At 34.0% G+C, this 23,338-nt stretch overlaps 1 protein-coding gene across 2 annotated transcripts in view; it reads left to right on the plus strand.

Annotated features, from left to right (window-relative positions):
* Positions 1 to 23,338, plus strand: part of Hydr2 (abhydrolase domain-containing protein 2) — a 52,490-nt gene that overhangs the window by 17,800 nt on the left and 11,352 nt on the right. Inside the window, exons 3-6 of one of the 2 annotated variants that reach the window (XM_081736338.1) lie at positions 2,111 to 2,176; positions 12,409 to 12,576; positions 15,074 to 15,257; positions 18,085 to 18,279. In XM_081736338.1, coding sequence (XP_081592464.1) covers positions 2,111 to 2,176; positions 12,409 to 12,576; positions 15,074 to 15,257; positions 18,085 to 18,279 — 613 coding nt within the window. The remainder of the gene's footprint in view (positions 1 to 2,110; positions 2,177 to 12,408; positions 12,577 to 15,073; positions 15,258 to 18,084; positions 18,280 to 23,338) is intronic. The other variant, XM_081736339.1, reaches the window with a different exon arrangement.

The following is a 23,338-nucleotide window of genomic DNA, read 5'->3' on the forward strand; positions in this document are numbered from 1 at the left end:
GGTAAGTTCGTTCCTATTTATTTCCTTGTGTTTTTGCTACCCTTTTCTCCTATTTTTTACCTTCTGTGAACAGGGCTGCAGGGAAGAGCCGAAAGCTTGAAAGTGTAAAATATTTTCAGAAAACAGAAATAAAAGTAAGTAAAAAGAAAAAGAGTTGATCAATTGATGTAGATGATACTGCAGATAAAAGTGACTGGAAAATTGCAACGCGAAAGACCAAAGAAAAGTGATGAATAAGGTGATAGAAGTCGTTGGAAAAGCCTCTCACTCACTACAGCAGGATGCTGGGTTTGGGGAATAATGGTGATGATAGAATTCTATCGACTCTTCACTATTTGTAGTGTTGGTTTTAATTTGAAGATTTAAATTTAAATTCAACTCAACGTTTTTAGCTGGTATTCTACATAGGTATTTTGAACTGACGATAATGCCGTGTGAGTTTTGATCATACCCTTAAACTTCATAGGTAATTTGTCACGTCGAGTAAGATTTATGGCTAAATAGTAGTGTCAGTTTGAAAGATCAAAGTTCGGAGAAGTTAACCAGGGATGTACCAATACCCGATATCAATACTGAAGAGGTCGATACTGCGTATACCGATACCGATACTTTTGAACACATTTCTTACATATTATCAGGAATTTTCAGAATAATGAAATGATCAACATTGTAATAGGGTATATTAGATTTCACACAAAAAATACATTTCCTCCAAATTTCCTCACATAAAATGAACTAAAAAGCAGCAAATAAATACATAGTGTAAACTTAATTGTAAGAGTCAGTGATTGATATTAGGGTGATAATGTACTTTGATAGTTACATTGTATTTACTAGTCTCTATTACATACATATAATGCAAACGGATGCTACCGTTACAAATTTTTATTTACAAAATTATGCGTGCTGAAGCAATGTGTTGCTGTGTATACTTAAAAAAAAAAAAAAAAAAAAAAATTAAGCGAATTCGAAAACTATAAAACTATTAACTTTAGAACTAATTTTTTTAACCAGTAAGCAGGAGAAAATAATCACAAAATGAGAGTCTTGTGGGTTTCTTCTATAGCATTTTCTTCAGAATCGAAACCTCTGTCTCGTTCGGGATTCAAATTACAGGTCTGCTATCCTGACTATGGGTGCTCGAAGGGGGAGGGCAAAGTGGGACCCCTCTGGCTCACGAAAATATATACGTAATATAGCAAACCACGTATATTAAATACCAGACGTAATACAACAACCATGGAATACCCCCCCTGTCCCTAGAAAATTTTCCTCCGGCGCCCATGATCCTGACTGAGGACCTTTGGCTTTTCTTCACTACTATTTTGGCATTGAGGTACTAAAAATATCAGTTAGTACGAGTAGTGCAAATCAAAGGTGTACACATGCATAAAGAAATCGATTGTACAATTAATAATAATTTAGATCAACTTTCAGTCTAAAAGAAACGGATGTTTAGTGTCACTGTTGATATTAAACAAATTGAAAATAGTTCGGAAAATGTATCGGTAAATATTGGTGTCCATTTGCCGATACCGATACTCCCCAAAGTGGCCGATATCAGCGATACCAATATATCGATACATCCCTAAAGTTAACCAGTCTGAATAAACAGTTTGAGTTTTTTTCCAATTTATTGTCATTATTTATATTTCCCATAATCTCCATTAGTTAAAAAAAAAAAAAAAAAAAAAAAAAAAAAAAAAAATTGTAGTATGAAGATAAATGGCTATTAAAAAAAAAGATTGCTTCAGAGCACTAGATCGGTATCTTAGTCTGTTATTCATTGCTATTTTGCCGCTCAAAAATAGAGATCTGTAGAATATACCGTTGACAATTGTTGATGTTACTTAAGTAAAATTGAAATGAAGTTGCTCGTGACATATAGTATTCAGTTTTACTTGCATAATATGATAAATCCCAATTTGTCTGACGTGATGCATTTGTTTCAGCGTATATTTTACATAGACAATATACAAGTGCATATTACAAACAAGATAAAAGAACTACCTAGAATAAAATCTTTTAAAAACTAGACGTGGATGATAGTTTAGTTATTTTTAAAACAAAAATTGAGACTTGGGGTTGACTGCAGTATTCTTCTTCGAAGGAACCGAGTGTGAGGATTTAGATTCGGAATATTTAGCAGCTGTACGTCGTCAATTTAATCTCTTTGGTGAGTCTATTATGAATGTGTAATGTTGCATCTGTTAATACACTTTCACATAGTGCTTGGCTTTGTAGCACTTGGTGCACAAAAGTATTGCTGTTTTCTCCGTAAGAGATTCATCTCAGACATTTAATGTCAATTACGAGAGCTGCTTTCATTATTATTATTATTATTTTAATTTCCTCCGTTATTCCTTTAATTTTCAGTTCGCTTTGTAAATCATGATTGTAAGTAAAAATTATAGAATAAATTTGTGTTCTATTTGAATTTCTTTTCTGAGGGTTACGCTTCGGGGTCCTATTTTCGCCTAATAATCTCTTATCGGGAAAGCACACACTATGATTTCATGTGTCTTTGAATATTTTCTTGATTGAGTGATCATATAAACTTTCCCCTAGTTAATACAATATCTTAAAATGCGTATGTGTAGTATATATAAAGCGTAAACATATTTTGTGCGTTACTGTACATACATAGTTAAAAGAAAGGAAAAAGTGTACTATATATATTATAGTGTAAGTTTCATTTCATATATATATGCTTCATAAAAGTGCGTATAATCAATCTCTTACTTTGTCCTTTAATCAGAGTATGAAATTATCAAATTATTCTGCTGCGAAACAGTAGTGAAATGACAGAAACACTTAATTTTCGTAGCTACTGGTTATGCTGCATGTGTATGAAACTAAAGTAATTTGCATTAGAAGTTACTTTTTAGCGTGTTTATCTATAATAGATTTTTATGTTCTTATATTTTCACTAAGAAGCATGCTGTAAGTAAATATATACCTGTTTACGTATATATTTATTATCTTTATTCTGAACTAGATAATGATGTACTGATGAACTGTTGCATCTGGATTTTTGTATCTGCACCAATTAGTATATTCATTTTATTTTGCGTACATAGTGTTAGCATTGGTTCCCTGGAACGTGCGCCTTCAAAGGATGAACAGACAATATTTTGATTGGTTTTTGTGATATTATTTTCCGTCTTGTGTGGCCCACAGGTTCATATGAGGGCTTTAACTTGATCACGATAATTTGTGGATGTCATTTCGTCCGTGCCGTGGTCGGGTACATTTTATACCATTACTAAACAGTGATATCTTTGAAAGTACAGTATTATCAGGGAAGAGTATTGAGTAGGCCCTGCTCATGAATTGTGGTAAAGTCGACGTGATCAAATGATCCTTAGGCTGCTTCAAAGGAAGCGGAACACCAGTGAAATAACCCCACATGTTTCTTTGTTACATGAGAGAGATTCCAAGTCCTAGTTGAGTCTTCCGGCCGATTGCTGGAAAACAAGGCGAAGTTTTTTATAAGAAAGCTATGTACAAACCTAGTCAACACGTTGATTGATCTTTATATCTGTATATTTTGATATTTGATACGTTGAATCACTTTAAAATGACTACTTCAGTGTTTTTTTTTATTATTATTATTATTATTTTCTTATAATATTGATACTATTATTATTGATACATATTTGCAAAGTATTTTCATTTTAATATAAGTTTAGAGATGGCAACAACACGTTCCGTTAACATCACACTCGTGCCATTTATGGCTTGCTTGGTGTATTATTTATGAATAAGGTTAGGATAAATTTTATGCTTGAGTACAAAGGAAGCCGGTTAGGAAAGACTTAATCGTGGCAAGTTTATTTTGTGCATTCATTTACATTCTGAACAACCAGTTGTTTGTGTGTTTCCCTAACTGTGATTGAAAATTTGCCGGTTTTACTAGGTGGCTGTAGGGCTACACTGATTTTCTTGCTGGGCAGTCGTTAGACACACACTGTTAAACTTTAAGAAGAAATTATGTTTCGTGATGTCCAGTCATATGTTACCCTTTCAACAAATATTCATAAGAGAACTGTACTGCTTATTTATGCCTGCAGAATCTGTTGAGAGAGAGAGAGAGAGAGGGAGAGGTTCTCTTAAAGCTTCTGCAATCTCACTAACCTTGCATCGACGATTAGGTCCATAGATTGGATGCAGGTCGAAAATACCTTCGAGGTTCGAAGTCAGTCATGTGAGGCTTATGGTCCCTTGTTCTTGAATTTTTCACTTTTACTCGATTAATAGTGACACACTTACTTATTCTGACCTGCATAGCTCTGAGATCAGATTCCCCAATAGTTTATTGCCAGAAAATCTCTTAGTTTCGTCTATATTTGTACGAAATATAGAAAAAAAAAAAAAAATACTTATTCCAATAGATGTCTGTTCACTTACGACATGTCTACCAGAGCATGTCCACATGTGTGTTCCTGTTACAGAAAAGGAATGTTTGGTTTGGTATGAGTTGATTAGCTTCTAATTAAGCACACTTGAATGGTTCTCTATTTAATCATAATGAGAGTAAGCCAATGCTGAGTAAGCCAATAATGTGCAGTTTTGTTCTAATCATGTCTGTAGGTTGGTTATACGGCTTTCTTCACTCGTAAGCAGATAAATGGCAAATTGTCTTCGCTTGTGACAGGTTTCAACATTATCACTTCAGTTCGTTTGCGTTGTTGCAAATCAAATATGGCTGCACCACTGTCCGTTTGCCTCCCGGAAGAACAGTGTGCGGAGCTGATGTCCATAGTAGACCAACGTGAGGGACGAGCCACTGCTGATAACATTGAAAGAGTCCGTGGACTGATTCTGAATAACTACGAGTGACTATTGATGAAGCGGCAAACTAGGTGCACATTATTCATAGTTCTGACTTAACATTCATAAATTCTGAGAGATGGGTCCCTAAACAACTCACTGAAGAGCACAAGCGCAATCGTGTGGTACAATCTGTCAACACCTATTGGACCGTCATGCTGACGAAGGTAAACTTTTTTGAAACTATTTATCACTGGAGGTGAAACATAGATCCAACTCTTCGAGACAGAGAACAAATGCCAGAATAGAAACACCCCGAATCTCCACTCAAAAATAAACTCATGCTCACACTTTCTTTTGGGACTCACAAGGGCCAATTTTGCTGTGGTGAAACATTGCCTCCATATTGTACTGAACGTCTTCTATTAACTTAAGTTCTTGGTATGCCTTCAAATAAATAAATAAATAAATAAATAAATAAATAAATAAAAAGCAGATTACGGAACGCTGTTCTGTTGTGATGCAAACGGATAGTGCCGCAAGCATATTTACTTCATAACAGCGCAAAGCGAACTGAAGTGGTAACGCTGAGATTTGCCACAAGCGAAGATAATGGTCCCATCTAGCGGAGAAAACCGCATAGCCAACTTACAGACGATTAGAACAAGTGCGCATTGACTTACCTTTGCAATTGAAAATTGAGACATCAGGGGAAAATATGTAGGTACAAGCATAAAATGATTGTGCTATCCTTGATTGAAACTAGGTTTAGTATATGGCAGATTGGTATTGATATGCATCTGAAGCTGTGATTATTGGAACCAAGCATATAAGTATATTGAAATGTATTTTATTTAAAAATGCATGAAAATTACATAAACAATTGTACTGTATATAATCCAAAATGTAAAAGATACTTGCATGTAGTATCCACTATCGTTTACACGTAAAAATATTTGATAAAGTATGCTGGGGTAATCCATAGAAATTCTAACTTACTGTCCACAAGTTGAAAACCTGGAACATGAAAACTAATATGTGAATAATAGTTGTTTTCAGTCGAGCAGTGATTTAGTTTAGTCTCTTTTTTAAAACAAATGATCATTTCATCGTATATTCTCGGGAGAAGAAATCCAGCCCGAAAGCAAATAAAATTATACTATGAATGTCATGTTAGAGAGATCATCTGAAATATAACTATATATTTAATAAAAGAAATTTGTATAGAGTAGACAGTAACTACGTGTACGTATAATTCCAAAATTTCAGAGCAGTAAAATTATAGTAAACAAGTTGTAACACACATACCATAAAATGCATAATGCACTTATTACATTATAAGTATATAAATTGTGTGTGTGTGTGTGTATGTGAATGAATGTATGTAAAAATTATCTGGCCTGTTAAGTTGTGTTTAATAAATCCATGAATTCATAATGTTATCTCGTGAGTAACTGATTTTATCTAGTTTCGAAATCAGTTATTTTTCTGTCATTTCCAAGTAGTCTGATAAGAACTATAAAAGTAGATATTGAATAAGGGTGACGTTAGCATTTAAGTAAGAGTATAATAAACACACACACACACACAAATATTCCATCAAGTTGTTACATATGAAATATCAGATTTCGGGGTGATGTAAGTTGGATATTTTCAGATGCCATCAGATGGTGCTCGAGTTAGGAGCAAGTGAGATAGCGGATCGTCTGCTAGCACTACCAGAGAGAACTTGACATACTATTACCACATAAGGAGCTATGGGAAGGGAAAGCTCTAGCTCGTAGATTTACGTATATAAATACCGAAGGAACAAAGATCAAATCGCTAATAATATTTAGACCACGTCTCCACCGTGTGTTTTTTTTCAAGTTGTTGTTGAGAACATTACAGAAGCTGCATTACATCTATTACGTAGCTATAAGTAGTGTGATTATTTTTAGCTAGGCTTCAAGTGTTCAATCAAGAAACGTGGTTACAAGAATGGTATCTATAGTGAACAGTTCAAGTACATTGTTGCATGTCGATCTTCTGATATATTGTATATGCATTTGCACCACAGAAATGTTCTTTTTATATGTATAAACTTAAATGATTGTTCCTCAAGTACATGTAAGTTTTGAAATAGAAGCACTGGAACATTCATGAGGGCTAAGGAGATTTAAGTTCCCTATGTACTGAAAGAATTATTTCAGTTTTAATGCTATTTTTAATTATTATAATGATTGGGAAATGAAATGAAGATATCTTCTCCAAGTGCATGTTTATTCGTTTATTGATGTGTAGCATATATTTTCAACACCAAGGCTACATAGGGTTGCCTACTGGCCGGTTTTTCACCGGCCTGGCCTGAAATATTGCTGTTATTTTCATTAAAATCGGTGAGGGTACAAACTTTTTACTAGTCCCTTTATGACCGGTTTTTTAAAATTTGTATCTAGTTCGAAGCAATTTCATTTAGTTCGAAGTATAGATTTAAAAAGTAACTTTCGTTCTGTAAATCCAAAATTGTCACCTTTCACCATCTATCAACGATTACTATATTTTGTTCATCTGTTTAGATAATTTTAAAGAGATGTCAGGGACTATCAGGGAAAATTTGAAATTTACTTGTAAGGAATTTTATACATTTATTGAGAGTGGAAAAGGACTTCTTAAAGCAATTTCTTGTAGTTGAAATATAAGTTTAAAGAATACATCTTCATTTTCCAAATCCAAAATTGTCATATAAAGATTAATATACTTTTGTTAATCTATTTCGACAATTTTAAAGAAGTGGCAGTTACTGGTAAGTGTACTAAAATCATCAATGCCTATTTCAATTTCCCATTTATAGCACGATGTATCTATTAAGCTTATTAGTGAATGTACTAAGGATATGCAGAATACAGGTGCTAATGCAATTTTGTTCAGGATAGTACTTTTCCTTCCCATGGATGGATTCGAACAGAGATACTTCACACTTAGACCTCTATCATAGGGAATTTTGAGGGAGTGCCGGTTTGTTATTTTCCAGACTTGGCAACCCTAAGGTTACATGAGATGTGAGGTACCCGAACCATCGCAATGCGTTGAAATTTTTCAAGGCTATCCGACCGGAAATCGCAGAGGTGCGCGCGCTAGCCACTAGACCAGCGGGAAGGCCTCCAAATTTATATCTTGTGTGTTCGTAATTTTTTATTCCTGTGCCCGTATCTTTAAAAGATACGTGTGAACAGGGCCGAACTCAGAGAGGTTTACGGAACCTCTTCCCAAAATTTTCCCTTCTCTACATGAGTCCTTCCCAATTGATGGCCCGCGGACCTCTCGAGATCCGTGGAACAAATTTTGGGGGTCCGTGCAATTATTTATATTTTACAATTTATAAAGATGTAAATAATGCTATGGATCCTTGTATGTTGTATGCTTATAACATAAATAAAGGTTTGTAATTTAATTGTTAATCATGCTTTCTACCTCTCAACTACTACTATTAGGCACATACCAGAATTTAAGGATGTGGCGTACGTACCTTACTTTAAAAATATAAAAAAAGGACTAGACACACATACACACACTAGTTTCAATTTTGTTTTTTCCCGTTAAAAATAAGTTCAGTCTTTTAGATTCGTGAGAAATCTTCTATTAAAAGGTTTTTCTTTTTCTTTCTTTCTTTCTTTCACTTCATTTCATGTGAATACAGCGTGAATCAGGCACGAATAATGTTCATGTTGGATGAGATTAGTTTTGAGTTATGATCGGACCGACCACTTAAACCAAACTTCAGCTTAGTTGTATCACTCTTATCCTTTATTATCCGTACTCCTCTGGTCCCTCCTCCTGTTGAGATTCGATTTCAAATTTATTATTATTACATTAAATGTCTCGAGTGAATCTGTTTAGCCTTTAAAAAAAGTTGCTAGAATTGTACAATCTTACGTATTCTAAGTTCAAAGAAAGCTTGTTATTGTGCATTTATAGTTTGTCGTGCTTGATGTATTGTTTTGTTAGGTGGTGTATTCGCATTACTTCATAAAAGATAGGAAAAGATAGGTAGTTAGTTATGCCTGTAACTTAAAAAAGGGAAAGTTTGGTAGGTTTAGCGGAGTAATATTAACAGTTATTTTTTAAATTAAAGTTTTTCTTCTATTATTATTATTATTATTATTATTATTATTATTATGTCATTTGTTTTTATTCTTCTAATATAGGAGACATATTGTTTCTTAACAGAAGTTCGTAATTTATGAAAAAATATACGGGCAAGAATAGTTCGTACAAACTGTTCCAACCTACTGTAGATTTTATAGATTCATGTTCTATTATAAGTACTGTACTTAAATTCGGGAGTAATAAATCTTCTTTAATTGGATCGGGAATATTGGAACTTCATTACCCTAAAAATGAGATTAGGATGCTCTTTCAAGATAATACTCGTAAGCAAATTATACAGGGTGCCCCACATAAAGCCGATACGACTCTGTCTACCTACCTTTCACACAAAAGACATTTGATATTCGGTTATAGAAAATGCGTTCGGTTTATGTCGGACGCGTATTCTTCATTACATTTCAACGGATCCTTTATTTTCTCCATTTCTTTTATAGATCTTGAATTCTACTAGTTGTGGGAAGTTTGATACCAAGGTATTTTGCCACAAACATTTTTGTAGTCTCTTCAATGGAGCAGATTTTTGTGTGAAATTCCACAGTATCAGTTCAGCGTTCAATTGCTAATTGCATCATATCTCCACGACGATATCTTTTAAACCGTCGAACTCAACAATTACGTTTCCCTAGAAGTAATACAATATTTCAGTTAGCCAATTATATGAGCCTGACAAGCATTGAGAACAGCAACAATTATTTATGAACGACAGAATGGAAGTGAGGCGTATCAGTTTTAAGTGGGACACCCGATATAAAGAAGCCCAAGTTATGAAAAGCAAAATTAAATATATATATATATATATATATATATATAGATATAGATATAGATATATAGATAGATAGATAGATAGATAGAGATATAGATAAATAGATAGATAGATAGATATTCATATAATTTCAATATATAAAAAAGTTATATTTAATAGCCTTTAATAATATAGTTACTACAAAATAATATACTAGAACTGGATTAAAGAAAGTCCCTTTTTAAAAAGCTATTCTGTTGTTTCTCACTGCTAAAATCCCTGAAAACAATCAACCAAAAGAGCATAAATATATTTAGTAAGTATGAGTTGAATGTTGTTTTATTGAAACACTAATGTTTGTATGTATCATAAAGTGGTTTTATATACAAGTACTGCACTTTACGGAAATTGTACAAAGGAGATAATGTTTTCGTTCATGATTGATTGGGGAATTGGGGAACCTGATGTAAACATTTTTTTAACTAAGTCTTTTCTTCATATAGTTCATATTGCATGCTGTTTTGTGTAAACTTAGAATATCAGAGATATTCTCAGAAAACTTGTAGATAGCTTGTAGTACGTAGTTTGTCTACAATTATTGTTGGTGTTACTGCTTTTTGTGGAGTGTTTAGTTAGTTTGAAGTATGGCTATATACTTTTTTCGTGTTTATTGAAGTTATATTTTTTTTCAGAACCTAGGCTATGTGAAACGTGGACCTACAGTTTAAGATGGAATCCGAACTAGCGTAATGTGTTAAATGCTTTCTACCGGAATCGAACCTGGGACCTCGTGCATCAGACTATATAGTTGATTTCATGGTGTGCTGGCACAATTAATTTGCCGGGAAGAGGATAATGACTTTTGAAAGACAAGTGCCTTGAGTGACGACATTACTTAACACTTTTTTAATTGTTTCATTACATTTCCTTGAGCAAGCATTAATGGAAATTTGTCCATTGCTGTTTAGAACATGACCACGGAAGTAGCTTTAAATTCCTTTCTGAAGTGCTTATCAATTTTTTCTCAATCCATAGGCAAGATTTCGTGAAGATTGGAAAGATATTGAGGATGACTATTAGAGCAAGCGAACAGTCAATGAGAATATCTAAAGGGTTCAGCAACTGCTAATTGAAAATTGTATGTCAGTTAAGATAATAGCAAAATACTTGTATATTGTCAAAGATACGGTACGGACGATAAATGATTGAAAATTTGAATAAGAGGAATAAGATTGAGCGCTAGCAATGTTTTGATAGATGAACAAAAGAAAGAAAAAGTTTCACATTGCTTAACAGTAGCCTATGCTTCATGAGAAGAAAAAAATGACAATGAATCCGTGTTTGTATCCATGACCATGCCACAAAACAACAGTAACTGGCTAAGATTGGCAAAAATTCTCCACAGCCAAAAAAAACTTGTTGTTAGAAGTCCTGTGTTAAACTGTGTGTTTGCGTGTGAGAGAAACTGTGAAAGTGCTTTGCACACAGAATTTGTCCTATGAGGCAAGACATTAATCTATAATATATATATAATTGAAAATCTCTATGTTTGTGACTCTAAATCTCCTGAACCACTCGACCGATCTTGATCTAATTTTCAACATAGATGAGGTTCAGGCCTGGGATCGTTTTTATGATTTAAATTTGATGGAGCAACGTAGGGGAGGAGAAGGAGGGGAAGATGTATAAAAATCAATTTATATAAAACTGAAAGTGACTATTTTTGTTACTTAATAACTCTTGAACTATCGGACCGATCTCAAATTTTCAAGATACATGAGGGTCGAGATTTGAGTATATTTCACTTTGACGAGCCAACGAAGGGAGGGGAGGAGCAAAATATATATATATAGTGTATGTATGTAAAAATAATTAAAATAAAATGACTGCCTTTGTGACTTCAACACTCTTGAACCACCCGGCAGATCCCAATCAAATTTTCAACATACATGAGTTTAGAGGCAAGGATTACTTTAGGCTATTCACTTTGACGATACAACGTAGGGGAGGGGGAGAGAAGTTTAAAAATGATCAAAACTGACTGACATTAGTGTTGAATGCATAGTTTTCGGGGTCGATGAGAGAAGCAGTGACATTTCTGATGCTGTTTCAATCCAAGTTCAGCCCTGATTGTTGGTGAGGGAAATAAATATTTAAAACGATCGAAAATGACTAATATTAGTGTCGAATCCATGGTTTTAGGAGTAGCTGAGATTAACAGTGACAACTCTGATGCGTGTGCCGCAGCACGGAGGAGGGGGAGCTATATATAATGGAAAGTGACCAATGTTAGTGTCTAATCCATAGTTTTCGGGATCATTCAGATGAAGTGACATTTCCGATCCGGTTTAAATTCAAAATCAGCCCCGCCACTTGGGGGAGGGGGAGATAATAAAATGATCGAAAATACTAATATTACTGTCGAATTCATCGTTTTCGGGGTCGCCGAGATGATCAATGATCTTTCTGATACCGTTAAAAACGAAAACAACATATTTCATGGGTACTAAACGGAGTTGTGCATTTAAATTTTCATTTCAACTCAACGAAGCGGGTAATATATAAGCTAGTAATCTATATTTTCAGAAACTTGAATTCATTCAGATCACGTGGTGTGATTTCTCTTCGTAAATCAGTACACATTATATCGTAATGCATATAAAATCTATTTGATTTTGATTCAATTTCTATAAAATACTGATATTCTCTTTCGTTATTAATTATTGTGTATCCTGTTGTTTTAGATGATTACACATTGGCGATATGCCCAGGTATTGGAAACACTAGTGAGAGTGTGTACATTAGAACCTTCGTGCACTACGCTCAGTGTCATGGCTATCGTTGTGCTGTGATCAACCATGTAGGTGCTCTTATGAGTGTCAAAGTTACAGCTCCCAGGATATTTCAATATGGTAAGTATACCTCATTTTTTTCTTTCATAATAAGCATGAAAATCTTTGTTTTAAGTGTGACAGTTTATGTAGAGTTTTGTTTCTTCAGATTTTTAAAAGGAAGATCCAAATATTAGGTTCAGTTGGGAATAGTATGTAAATTAGCTCTGATTCTACCATTCAAATACACTATTGATTTAATTAAATATTATGACTAACATTACAGTGCCAGTTTATTTATTTCAGCAAAAATATTTTTGAAGACCGTTGTTGCTTTCATCCTCAATGGCTAACGATGATTATGGACCCATAGATATGTGAGTTTAGTGTAGCTATTCGTAATTTTTCGTACTTGAATCAACTAATGATGAAAACAGCAGCAAGCTTCAAAAATGTTTCCACTGCAATACATACATTAGCACCGTAAGGTTAGTCATAACATTTAGTAAAGAAGTGTGTGCCAGGCTTCTTTTGTATTTCATTGTATTAATATTACTTACATCTCATATCCTTATGTTGTTTCGTTGCAAGTTTTATCTATTGTATGATTCAGAGTCCTTTCTTTATGTAGTTCTAAACATCTTGTTTGCTAAGTACTTGAAATTTTACGGATGTAATTACTCTCATGGCTTGCTTGTAATTACTCTCATGGCATTACTTGAAAACCTGATTTTTCTTTCTTTATTTAATAGACTCATGATTAAATTATTTCGTTTTCTCTCAACTTTAAAATGCCAAAGTGTGTGGAATAATTTCCGAACACCTAAGAACCTATTAGCTGTACTGGTTCGAAATAGAGTTCTCAATGTCCACCCTTCGGCTTTGTACGCCAAAACAAAGCTACTAGGAAGACGGATTTAGTTTCCTTTAATCTAGCGATCATATCTTTTCTTTTATTATGCCTTTTTTACATGTACGTTCTATGGTTGTAAATTACACGCATTTTCTTCAGTGTTCACTGCTGAGCTAGCTGGTTGCGATTTTACAAACTTTTCGTTGTCTCTGCACGTCATATACATAGGACCTTAATTTGTTATAACATGCATAGTGCTCTGAGTAGTCTCCTTGATGTGCAAAGTAAACACCCCTTCGTCCAAGCACATCCTTCTATCATATCATAGATTATTAACACAGAGACGTGAGGTACAGCCCTGTTGAGTTCTGAGCCATGTTGGCATAGCAGGTAGTGAAGAAGTAGACCGTGCAAATGGAGCAGGAGAGCTCTCTCCGTACCTAGCACAAACCTGCGTCTGCTATTTACTGCTCAGCTCTATCGGCGCTGGCAGCTTTAATTACACAGAGCTGTCAATAATAAATAACATGTACTGAAACCCGACCCCTTGATGTCTAGATCACCAGCTCAAGATCTCGACGGCAGGAGCGAATTCTAACTCGACTTCGCATCGGACATTCAAACTTAGGTCATGGATTTCTGCTTTGTGGTAATGATCCACCATTGTGTGCGTTCTATTGGAGTTAACAAAGTACTCAACATCTGCTTATGGATCGATCTCACCACGCTAGTAGCTCCAATAGCCAGGAGTAAGTCCGCACTGACTTTGCCTTACCAGCAGACTTACCAACAGTGCTCGGACATGACTACCACACGATCTCGCAAGCTCTTACGGCTCTCCGTCACCTTCATATTCTAACTGCACTGTGATTGTCCTAGTGGTTATATTTAACTTATTTCTAACTCCCTTTTGTGTGTTTGTTTTCTGCTGTCACTTAATGAATGCATTCTTCGCTTCAAGTGACAACCCCGACATGTATTTGACTTTCGTTTTATCTTCGCACTAACTAGAGCCTTTCTGTGGCCGTGTTTTTTTGTCACTGTTTGAATGTTTGCTATGTAATTTTGACATTTGTGGCAGGCTTATTACTAACTTTTCAACATTGACGGTTGCAAAATGTCCTTTAGAGTAGCTTTACCCAATCCCTATATCTTCTTTATTTCCCCTCAAATGTCCTTTTTAGATAGAGTAAGGGGTCCTCGATTCTCTATTTTCAATCGTAATTTGAAATTCATGGGCAGAATTCTGTAAATAATGGATACTTATGATTGTAACAGGGATGACATGCAAGATTCAGAATATTCCTGTCAAGTTTAGATACTGAGATTTGATTTGTCTTCCTTAAAAATTCTCTTGATCAGCACTGCCTGGAGAAAGAAGTGGTTTTGTGTGCAGTGTCAATCCGAAACAGAAGAAAATAAAAGGTACCGAAATTCTAGCATTATTTTGCAAACTGCATGGCAGCTGCTACTACCCCCCCCCCCTTCCCAATATATATATATATATATATATAAGAAACAGAAGATGTATATTTTGGTTATTGAGTTGATTTTACTGAGAACGAAAACAATTTTATTGTTATTAGTGAGACCAATACATTTCAGGGTTGAGTTGCTTGTTGTTCTACTTTTCAACCAGTAATTTTATTTTGCTGACCTCATAAATAATTTTGATAATTGTTCTTCTAATTACACATTTACAAGAAATATTGTTTCTTCTTTCAGGAAACACAGATGATTTTAGCGAAATGCTGAATAATATTGTGGAAAAATACCCATCAACAAGAATAATATCTATAGGCTTTAGTATGGGTGGCAATATAGTCACGAAATATATGGGGGAAAACAGAGTTCGACCTCCAAATATCATTGGTGGAGTTTCTATATGTCAGGGATATGATGCAATTGAGTAAGTTATTTCCCTTTTTTTCTTTTTTTTTTCTTTTTTTACTTGGATTTTGGTAGAATATATATATATATATATATATATATATATATATATATATATATATATATATATATACTGTATTGAAAATCAAACAATAATACCGAATAAAACAACTTGCTTTTCTGTCAATAAATACTGTTTCAGAACAAAATCGCCATGTACCTTTAATTCAAAAGCCTTGGATAATTGTGTCTGGCTAGAACTGTAGAAGAATTGCCATAAATTGTTATTGACGATAAATTGTCAAAAAAAAGGTCGCGTTTTCCCTGATAAATGTTTTCTTTGTATATTATTATATCTATAAAAATTTCTTATCGGAAAATAATTTGATTGTGTTTTTATAGAGGAATTAAACAGTTATATTGCAAAACGTAAAGCATTTTAAAAAAATGGATGAAATTACATTATTATATAAATTTTTAATCATTCTTTTCAAAATTCGAGATTTCATAATATCGTACCTTCGACGTGTTGATTGCTCTAATAGGAGTAGTTATTTTGCTAATTTCGAGTCACATTGTAAAGGGTGTAACTATAAAATACAAGAACACAACTGAAACCCCAGTGCACACTTTTAAGCTTTATGCTGATCCCTGGAGCTCATATAATATGCGTGGAGCAGTTCCAAAAACTGTTTAGATTTTTTTTTAACACTTCCATGATAAAAATAAGAATAACAAATTAAATCATCAAAGAAATAAAAAAAAGTAATAAACTGACTGGAAAAGAACTCATTTCGTGTTAATGGGTTGTAATATTAATGTTATAAGAGTTAACGATTTTCATGAAACTGGGTGAATCAACATATTCAAGAGTGTTTAAAAAAAAAATGTTTAGCTAAATCTCGACTTGCTTAGGAATTAATTGTAAGGGACGGCGGGAATCTTACCAAAAAGAAGAAAAATACTTGAGAGACACAACGTGCGTAGATAATAAATTATTCTGGCTTACAGTCAGTGAAGATTTGATTCTTATTGCTGATTTATTTCCTTCATTATACTTTATTATTTAAGGTTTAGATTAATGTAAAATACGAGAACTGAAATAATAATATATATATATCGAGTGTTCTAAAAATGGCGCCCACGGACCACAGATTACTATTTTACAGGCCAAAATAAAGTGAAAATGTTAATGATGGTATGCCATCCGGGACCTCCTTCAGCCACTATGGGGAATCAGAATTTCACAATGTGGCAACGTCGCAGATTAATTTGGAGCCATTATCATGACTCTACGAATACAATAAGCAGTTGAATTGATTGCTACACTAATAAGTGATGCTAGTGTGAATTCAATACCGACTTTAGCTACCATTTGGAAAGAATCGAAATAACTATTTGATAGATTGGTAGATTTAATCTGTGGTTCTTTATTTACAACGTTGCCACATAATGCAATTTGTGTCCAGATGAGGAACTGAAAGGTAGATATATATAATAGTCTTGACCCGAATGCGATATATAGACCAGCAAAAAGTGTTTTTCAACCGAGAAAGCAGAAAAATCGAAGCTCTTTTTAAGTACTTATTTTTCTCTTCACTTAAATAAAAACACTATATTGGAAGAAAGTATTGCAGATAGTTAATAATTGGATGAAATTATTGGTATCGTACATCATACTCTGGTTCGAAAAGTACTAACTCTATTACAGTAATTCAGTACATAGATGAATTAAGAGGTGAAATATTGCAGTTTCTAAGTAATGTTACAATAATTTAAAATTGAAGGCCACACAGTACAAATAGAAGTACAAAAATATCAAACATATATAATATTTGATCCTCATTGTTTGGAATTTATCGCAATTTAATAATGTAAAACGAAATTCACTTGTTTCTTATCCGAACAGAATATTCTGTAATTTCAGTTTCAAGCTTCCCCATCTAACTTCACATATTTCCACTAAATTTAAATTATTCTGCTTCCTCTCTTCGTAATACTCTACTTTCCGCGATAACATTACACGAGTTAAATACTTTATATAATTGTTGAATGTATGTATTTTATTCTTTGTAATTTGTTATTAATTATTTGTCAATTCTGTGCTAACAATTTGTCATTGATTTTATGTTAATAACTTACTATAATGTTTAAATAATTCAATATTAATTTGAGGCATTGGCGAGCAGAACTTAATTCTTCATCTTAAATATTTTGATTCCTGGAAGAAGAACGGGGGAAAAAAGTAAATAAAAAAAACTTTCCAGTGTATGGAAACTGATTTTACTTCAATAGATTATAGAAAAATGCTAATTGTGTTAATTATTAAGCAATGTAATTGAATATTCTGAAAGTTAGATACAAATAATTTTGATGTGAAGTAGAACTGCAATAGTTGTTTATCGTAATTGTAATGTAAGATGCTCTTTGAAATTATGGAGCTCTAACCAGTGAATCAGTGCTGGATTCTCGTTAACAAAATCCGATGTCTTCGTACGTAATTTAAATTTTAAATTGTATTGAAGCTTTGTCAAAATCTTAAGTAAATATTGACCTGTTATCTGTCGCAAAATCAGCAGGTGGCCTTGCATGCATTATCAACTTTTCCTATATGGCTATATGGTTAGCGTACTCGAAGGAAGTTCATGTGGTTCGGATCCCATGTTAAGTTGTAAAACCAAGTCTCACATAGCCTCAGTGCTAAATGAGACGTTAAACTCCAAACAAACCAATAAATAAATAAATAAATAAATAAAAATACTTTTTAAAAATGGTAGCTCTCTGAGTGATCTTTAATAAATAAGTTTATATTTATAAATTTATATAACCTTTCCTTTCTTTCAAAGGGGCACACGTTTGTTGCTAAACTGGCAGAATTTCCGAAGATTCTATTTCTATGTGATAACGGAGTGTATGAAGTCCATTATATTGAAACATCGATACGCTTTGCTATCTGAAGACGTTAAGAGACGCTTTTCACTAAATGAAAGGGATATAATTGCAGCTGCGACGTTACCTGAATTGGATGAAGCTTATACAAGGTAAATGTATAGTCCCTAACCAACTTTGTAAAAGAAAGGTAATAAATATATTTGGTACGCATCTTAGTGGTAAGTAAAGCCCGGAATTAATGGTGAAATAAAAGCCCGAAAATGGCTGGCAAAATCGCAAAATAAACACCCAAAAGTGTCAGGTAAAATGGCAAAATAAAATAAACAAGCAATCACGAACTTTGGGGGGTGGGGGTGGAAATAGGTACTAACATATGTAAAAGCTATAATAGGCTATAATTCGTTTACTAATCGAATAAAATGTTTCTTTTGCACTTTGTACTTACCACTTAAAATTCTGGAAACTTGCACAACCCGTGAAGGGACGACATCAAACAATTCATTCGCCATTCTTCAGTAGTAACAATGAAACAATAACTTAAAAACACTATCACATTTTATTCACACGCGGTTACATTAGCACAAACATTCAAAGCACAAGAAATACTAAAGTGAAGTCATTTTACACTACACTAGCAGTTTATTTTCATTTACGAAAGGTTTTTTGTATTTTTGTTCTCTGAAATTATTAACATCTTTTCAAGATTTTCAAAGGAAAGACTTTGTCTCCTGTCAGAAAGAATTCGCTTTAGATGTGAAATGATCTTTCCACATCTACAGATGTCACTGGAGCATACTTTAAACATATAATTTGGGAAGGATCCTTGTCACTATCAACAGTAGTATCAGCATCACCTTTCATAACACTAGCGATGTCCTTCAATTTTCGCAAATATGGATTAGCGCTTACAACACGATCACACTTACACCGAATGTACTCGCCCTTGTCACCAGGTACAACACTCAGATCGTTGAGAGTATCATTAAAGATTTTCAGAGAACTAGCGAGAGTCTGTTCTTTTTTCAAACTTGGGAATAGCATCTGGTAACTTTGCAAAATGTATTGCAATGAAGACTAAATCCTTTTTCAAGGAATTCTTCTTAAGCAAACTTTGAGCACCCTTAATTAAAGATGCATCATCCTCATCAAAAGTATCAATGATTCTTTTGATGGGTTCAAAGTTGTTAGCATAATAGAGAACAGCTGTAATCCATGTACCCCATCTCTTAAGACAGGCTGTGGTGGAAGCGGAAGTTCAGGGGCTAATTCGCGAAACGCACTTGTTCGCGAGGGAGCTTTCAGAAATACCTTTTTCACATTTGACACAAGATGGTCACCGTCAGGAAAATGGGAACGAACTTCCTCTGCAATTCTATGTAGCGCGTGTGCCAGACAGGTGACATGCAGCATACGTGAGAATAGAACCTTAAGGGCTTTTGCTGCACTTTTCGTGTATGCAGCTCCGTCTGTGACAAAAAGAAGGACCTTATCGTATTTTACACGTTCTGGCCTCAGAATACTCAGTGATTTTGTAAAAACCTGTGCAAGTGCCGTGCCATTTACTTTTTCTAGAACTGATGCAATCAAATATGTTTGTGTGCCTTCTTCCCCTCCCAAAGTTCCAATTACAACGCTGACAACGGAACGTCCTAGAATATCGCATGTTTCATCAATTGAAATCCATATATTTTTGTCAGCAACACTTTTACGGGTATCGTCAATAGTTCTGCTGTACGCACTATCAATGTAAGTCTTTCTCAAAGATGATTCACTTGGAACTTTTTGTTTTGTGTATTTCTCGAGAAAGTTTCTAAAGGAAACATTTTCTAACTTCTATAAAGGAATGTTCGCGTTAATTAGAACTTCACACAGATCATTTGCAAAACTGTTAGTACGCAAAGCGGGATTCATGACTATTCCAAGATTTTGAACCTTTTCACCAGCTGATTTGCGTGTCCTTGCAGAATTCTGTTTTGCAGTGCTTATATGATGTGTTACAAAATGACACTTTTCAGCGGAAACCACAGTTTCACATAACTTACAAAACAGTACAGAACCGTCTGTTGAAAACAATACGCCCGAACTCACTCACAAATTTTTCCAACTTCTTAGATTAACTTTCGGCATCTTGAAATACTGAAACGCACATAAATACCAGTTCTGTATCACGCACGCCTAAGATTCACAATAACTGCCCACCTGGCTACTTCTTGAAAATAAGCATCTTCGTTTGTCATTCCAGGAACCGAACACTGCTTCAAAATTCCAAGAACTGAATACGCACTAGCATCCCCACCCCTCCACTTGTCACATTCCAACGGAAATAGACCAGTTATTATCAGACACCGAGGCCAGATAAGAGCGACTCAGATCTGTGGTATGCTGTCATTTATGAGTAAATAAAGAGTAGTGGAAGAGAGAACCTGTGACAGTGGCTTCTAAATTGTGAAATTACACTTTTCCTGAAAATATGAAAATTGCAATAATGACACTTACGGCATTTTGCCATTAATTCCGGGCTTTGGTGATAAGTAGAGATGCAAAAAAGCCGGCTTTTTTGAATCGATGGTTTTTTTCACATAAAAAGCCGGCTTTTTTGGGAAAAAAACGAGAATTTTGGAAATTTTGGCTTTTTTAATTTTCATGATTTTTCTATCTAAATAGCTTTCTTATAGTATATTCTATAGTTAGATAAGAATTCCATGACCTAAATGCGATATTTCGCTCTGAAATTCACCATCAAGATGGATGGAGCACATGTTTTACGAATTAAAGCTAACGAATTAGTATTTGAGGGCAATGTTAGAGGCTATTCAACTTAATTTCAACTTTTGAGTTATCGACATCTTTTTTTTTTTCTCTAGATCATTTTAATTTGTCATCCGTGTTTCATTTCTAAGAGCTTAGTACTCTAGCTTCTAGCGCAAAAGTTAAACTTGCCCGTTTTTCTATTTATCCGTCAAAGCGTACGTTTTTCAATATATCCGTCAAACCATACTTCCAAATTTCTGTTATACTGTAGTTGTGAAGTGATTTAGCAATAATTTTCCGGACACAACCTTGAATACCAATTTATACAAATAATCAGAAGCGGATTTAGAAAAGTACTTTAGGAGGGGTTTTTCTGATTGTTTCGTTTTCTAAAAAACTCCTAATTTTATTTGGGAGGTGCTTGAAGTTTATGAGTACAGGCATAACTAATATTTCGTTTCGTTTATATGTTTAGCAATAATCTTCCGGATACAATCTTAAAGATCATTTTATAGTGAGAATCAGTGGCGGATTTAGAAAAGTATTTTGGGAAGGATTTTTCTTACTAATGTTTAGTTTTTCTAAACATTTGTAATTTTTATTTGACGGTAGCTTAAAGTTTATGAGTAAAGGCATAACTAATAGATATTTCGTTTGTTGCAGACATTCCGTAACTTTGGGGTACAGGCTTCAGTCCGAAAGACCGCCCCCCTAACCTTCGTAAAACTGTCACTGCTGGTAATTAGTAATAATAACGATTTAAAAACAATAAGGAAGGAAGTCGGCCAACTCACAGTACACGCACTATTTCTACTTCACAGATGGAATGAAGAAAAGCTTTGTCAGAATGGTCGAATGCTGGTTTGAATCCCGGACTTCCCGATAAAAACGCAAAAGCTAACCACTCAGTCATGTTTGTTGTGCAGTTGTATTTAGTTTAAATATATTTCGTAGTCCTTTTTTTTTTTGGTAGGGGGGGGAGTTCCGTAATGATATGTTGAACCCCTCTTGTTAAAAATTCAGAAAACTTGAGGATTGGGTAAACCGTGATGGTGGTTATATAAAACTTAACTGTAGAATTTCAAAAATATACAGTACCAAAAACTAGATGGGCAGCCTTTAAGTGTATCATATAAATCCAAGTATTTCTCTTATGTTTTATTTTAATTTTATTTTGTTTCAAAAAGAGGGTATGGAATATTTTGAAGTAAAAATACTACATACAATTTTGCTAGTTATTTGTGTATTTTTTAAAAAGAAGTGTTTACTTTTAGGGTTGGCTGGTTTACCCCAACTTTTTTTTAATAACTGGTTTAAACCAAAAAATAAATAAATAAATAAATAAATAAAAAGAACGAAAAATGCGAATTGTGTGAACTTCATGGTGAAGTTTCCAGATATCAAACCACCTGCAATAGTTTTATTTCCCTTTCACCTTTTAATCAAGGTGTCCCATGTTCAATTCTCGGTCGAACCATAACCCTTCTTTCATGCTAAACCAAGTAGCGGTTCAGATGTCAGTTTAAGCGAAAGCCTTCTCCTTGATAACCTCGGTATTTCGTAAGGTATTTCGGTTAATCCTAAACATACGAAACGAAACCAAATTGTATATTCCTACATGCCTGAATGCCTGTTGTTTTATAAAGAAGCCAAGATTGCTTAAATATATTGATAGAAATTGGCAAAATTTATCGATTGCCTACGTAGCTTCCAACATCAGTTTGGTTTGGACTTTCAATGATATCTACGCACTAAATTTGTAATTTAATACCTCAGTTTTAGCGTACTGATTATGATACGTTGACCTTTAAATTTTATATGCAAAGCAATAACAGGATTTTTCCGTTATTGTCTTACAATTCAAGTAATGATGGGATTTTCCCGATGGTTAGGGCGGGAGCTTCTCAATTTCAGAAATTTACTGACCGGACTTCTTTAAGCTTATGGGAGTTCTTCCGGCATAACCCCCCTGTTGCATAATAACACCAAGGCGAAACAAACCTATTTCTGTAAATATATAATACAAATACATAAAGCAAAGAATCTACATCAAAAAAACCTGGTTTAAACCAAAAAAGCCTGGTTTAAACAACCCCCCCAAAACGGGTTTTTGGCATTTTCAAAACAAACCATGGTTCGTGCCAACTCTGCTTACTTTTGTATATAGGAGGTTAAAAAAATCTTATTATATACATTGGTTAATCCTTTGGAATTCATAATGTAAATATGTTGAAGAAAAATCGTTTGAAATATCTTTTCGAAATTCATAGTTTATTTTCGAGGTTTTATATTATTATCAGCATCAACCACTAATGAAATGACTTTTTGTGTTATAGAGAAGCGAAACAAAGTCTGCTTTATCAATTTAAAGCAGAAATTTGAAAAAAGCCCAAAATTTCCCAAGCAAAAAAGCGAAGCAGAAAAAACCGAGTTTTTTTTCCAAAAAAGCCGGTTTTT

Source organism: Thermobia domestica, chromosome 13 (assembly GCF_964235325.1).
Source record: "Thermobia domestica chromosome 13, izTheDome1.hap1.1, whole genome shotgun sequence".
NCBI classification, from domain to species: Eukaryota; Metazoa; Arthropoda; class Insecta; order Zygentoma; family Lepismatidae; genus Thermobia; species Thermobia domestica.